General features: G+C 46.6%; 1 protein-coding gene across 1 annotated transcript in view; it reads right to left on the reverse strand.

The window, feature by feature from the left end:
* Window positions 1-3,750, reverse strand: part of CAMSAP1 (calmodulin regulated spectrin-associated protein 1) — a gene marked incomplete at its 5' end in the record, with an annotated part of 15,739 nt that overhangs the window by 3,668 nt on the left and 8,321 nt on the right. Inside the window, 3 exons of the mRNA XM_009074700.1 lie at window positions 463-2,743; window positions 2,933-3,091; window positions 3,416-3,500. Of these exons, the coding sequence (XP_009072948.1) occupies window positions 463-2,743; window positions 2,933-3,091; window positions 3,416-3,500 (2,525 nt within the window). The remainder of the gene's footprint in view (window positions 1-462; window positions 2,744-2,932; window positions 3,092-3,415; window positions 3,501-3,750) is intronic.

A 3,750-nucleotide genomic window follows, 5' to 3' on the forward strand; every position in this document is an offset into this window, starting at 1 on the left:
GCCTTTGGCTGCCCAAAACCAGAGAAATTTGGGTGCAAATGCCAAAAAACCCCCTGTACAGACTCAGCTCCCTGACAAGTGCTAGAGCTAGAGCTAGAATCTTTCCTTGCAGTGGACACAGGTTCACAGGATATTGAGATTTCAAAATGGAAAATTCTTCCCTTGCATTCTGTGATTCTTCTTCCTAAGTATTCACAACATGTTTTTATCTCTGTCTCTCAGACAGAAAAAACTCAAGGAAAGAAGAAAACCAAGGTTATTGCTGGCTCCTAGCAAAGTTACCAAGAACCAAGATTTCACATATTATGGCAAAAGCTTCTTTCTCCATGAGCTTTTCCACAGCATTTTTTTAAATCCAAGTATTGCAACCCAAGTGTCCTGTGTTCCATCAGAAGGATGAAGTGGACTAGGGTTCTAGTGCAAGTATGCAGCAGTGACCAAGAGGAGAAAGGTAATATTTACCTTGAAGAAGAAACCCACACCAGACTTCTGATCCCCTTCACTAATCATATCCGTGGAGCTATCCTGGTTTTCAAGTTCTCCTTCATCTGGAGCTTTTAAGTCAGACAAGTCTACTTCAATGAGATTAGCTTTGCTTCTCAGTGGCTCATCCACTGGGACATTCTCTTTGCCTGAGCCATCAGAAGAATTCAACCCTGTTTCCTTCAGGCTGTTGTTCACCTCCTTGCTCATTTCAGACAGAATATTTGCATCTTTGGAGGTGGAGAGAACCAGTGCCCTCTGATTGCTCTCATCGTGGAGTCTATAGGTATCAAAGAAACACTTCTCTTGAGAACCATTTCCATGATCAGGACTACCTTCCAGGCCCATCTCCGTGGGGGTCTTTGACAAGCTGTTGGGTGGGACTGGTCTTAAGTGTGGTAAGTTTTCTAGGCTTGGAGTTGGGGTTTTAACACGAGCTGAGTTCTGCTGCCTGTCCTTGGGGACTTTCAGCTCAGACGGTCTTCCTGCCCGAGGGGTCCTGCCCTGGCCAAACCGAGGAGGCTTCCGCAGACTGTTCATCCCAGTGGGAGACAGAGGCTCCACGAAGTGAATCGAAGGCTTTACCTTTTGGTCCTGAGAGTTACCTCTGGTTCCTGGTGATGGCACTGTTGGGGATTTCATCAGCAGCTCCTGCTGCTGGGAAATCTTGATGATAGCCTGCTGAAGGGTGCTGATTGTTTCGTTGAGTTTCTCAATGGAGAGGTCACATTCATTTATATCCACCTCAGTCACATTGTCTTCTAGGAGAGCAACGGAAATAATTTTGCTCTTTTCCAAATCGTGTATAGCAGCAGAGTCTTTTGGTTTGTGTTGCTCAGCAAAAGCCAAGCTTTCCTGCATTTTCACTTTTGCTACTTCCGCAGAATCATTAAGCATTTCCTCTCTCTCCTCCTCTTTCACCAGAAACTCCTCAGATTTGGAACCCAAAGAAACTTCATCTAAGTCTTCCCCATTGTGCCGAGAATATTCCTTAGCAAAATGTTCTGGTTTGAGAGGCTGAGGACCGTCAGGGGATTTCCCTTTCTTAACAACATGCAGGAAAGCTGCTTTGCCCAGTTTTAGCCTCTGCCTTGCTGACAGGGCTTCCATCTTCTTTTTCTGAGCTTCTATCACCCTTCGTTTCTCTTCCAGCTGCATGTGGAGCTGCACCAGCTCAGAAGCTGAAAGATTAACATTATCTTTGCTCTGCCTGTTGGGACTCTGTTCTCGCTTTTGCTTCCAGGTGGTCAGTGGTGCTGGGCAGCTTTCTGACCCATCTGGGGTGGTCTTCTGGGAGCTGCTTGTGCTGGACTTGGTCTCATAGCTGTTCAACCTCTGCAGCTTTCGCTCGGCGAAGCTGGTCATCCTTACACTGCCACTGGCCATGGACACACTGCTCACTTGGGAAATGGTGCTCAGACAGGGGCTGGAGCGTCCACTGGCATCATCCTTGTCCTCGTGCTCCTTCACCTTCATGTCTTCTTGCAGTTTTGCAGATTCTTCCTCACCAATGTACTTGGCGACTATGGGATGGTCATCTATGACTACCAAATCCTGTTCGGCGTCTTCAATGTCCAGGAGATCTGACTCTGAGTCCTGTCTCACCATGGTCCAGGAGGTGTCCTGAACGTGCAGATTGAGACCTTTCACATAACTTACGTTGACTTTACTTGGTACCTCGTCATCAGGTTGAGCAGCATGAAGAAAAAATCCTCCAGTGGATACCTCCTGAGAGGAAGGATCTAAACTGCTACTGGCCAAAGGTCTGGAGGCTTCTAAACTTGCTTCCAGGGCCACTGAATCTGCAGCACTGGGATCTGCAGCTGGAGTGAAATCAGTGCTAGAAATTGGAGTAAAAGTCCTACTGAGGTCATGTCCACCATGACTGCTCGTTGCTTTCTTGCGGATCAAAGACAAATGTCCTTCATTTAACCTCTTGCTTACAAAACTCCTCTGCTTCCCCTCCCCACATTCCTCCTCTTTGTTGATGATCTGTTTCTCCTTGGCTGGTTTCAGGACAGCAGGCATTAAAGGCTCCAGGTAAAAACTCTCTGGTTTGCTGTCCAGGGTGTCACTGTTTGTTTTTGGAGACCAAGCTGTTGCAGCTATGCTGGGCACCCTGGCTGCTGCATTCTGCACCTCCAGCTCGCTGCGGTTCGGCCTTTCTTCAGATCTGATGATTGCAATAAGCTCTTCATCCTCATCCTCGATTTCCACACTGCTCAGTACGCTCTTCACATTGGCTTTCTGGAGGATGGGGCTGATTTTTGGGGGTTACATTGACAATGTTTGAAGCCAGGCTGTCCTTGCTGATGGATCTGGCCAGGCTGATGCTGTCACCAGAGCCAGGGTCCACATCAGTGCTGGCAGAGTGATGAAGAGCAAATGGTGTTGGCTGAGACAAAGGCCTAGAAAAGATAAGAACAATCTACTGACACTTAAGCACAACAAGTTATGGGGCTGATTTTTGGGGGTTACATTGACAATGTTTGAAGCCAGGCTGTCCTTGCTGATGGATCTGGCCAGGCTGATGCTGTCACCAGAGCCAGGGTCCACATCAGTGCTGGCAGAGTGATGAAGAGCAAATGGTGTTGGCTGAGACAAAGGCCTAGAAAAGATAAGAACAATCTACTGACACTTAAGCACAACAAGTTACAATTTGTTGAACATTATATTGGTCTTTAGCATATTTTAGTTTCACTTAAACATATCAAAAGTGGGCAACAACAACTTCAGACACTTCCATTTTCAACGTGAAAATCATGTTTGAAGTATTTTCAACTGCTCTGAAAACGCACATTACCAGAAAACAGAATTAAGCGACTCTCAGGCCAGTCCTAAGGCAGTGATAGCACAACACTACAATGGAACTGTCACAGTGTCCTTCCCTCAAACAGTAATTCATGTCTTAAGCACCTAAAGGATCCCTTACCTGGGTTTCCTCTCTGGCCAAGCGAGCACTGCCCCTTGGGGCTGCCCATCCACACGGGTCAGAGAGTTGGAGCGATGACGATGACCTGGAGTGGTTTGTAAATGGGTAACAATTTAGAAACTGTCTTTAAGCAAACATTTTTCTGTTATTTAATAGCAAACACCTTAACAGAACCAACTCCTCCCCCAACAGATGGCAGCAGCAAACAGATCTGCTGCAGCTGCAGCCAAAGAGAAACAGTCACAGCCTGAAAACAACCAAAATCCAGTCAGTTTCTGAAAAGGTCTTTGAGACCTTTTGATGCAAACAAGGATGAGTTACTCAAACTCGGCATT

The sequence above is a fragment of the Acanthisitta chloris genome, unplaced genomic scaffold (genome assembly GCF_000695815.1).
Source record: "Acanthisitta chloris isolate BGI_N310 unplaced genomic scaffold, ASM69581v1 scaffold2535, whole genome shotgun sequence".
In the NCBI taxonomy this organism is placed as follows: Eukaryota; Metazoa; Chordata; class Aves; order Passeriformes; family Acanthisittidae; genus Acanthisitta; species Acanthisitta chloris.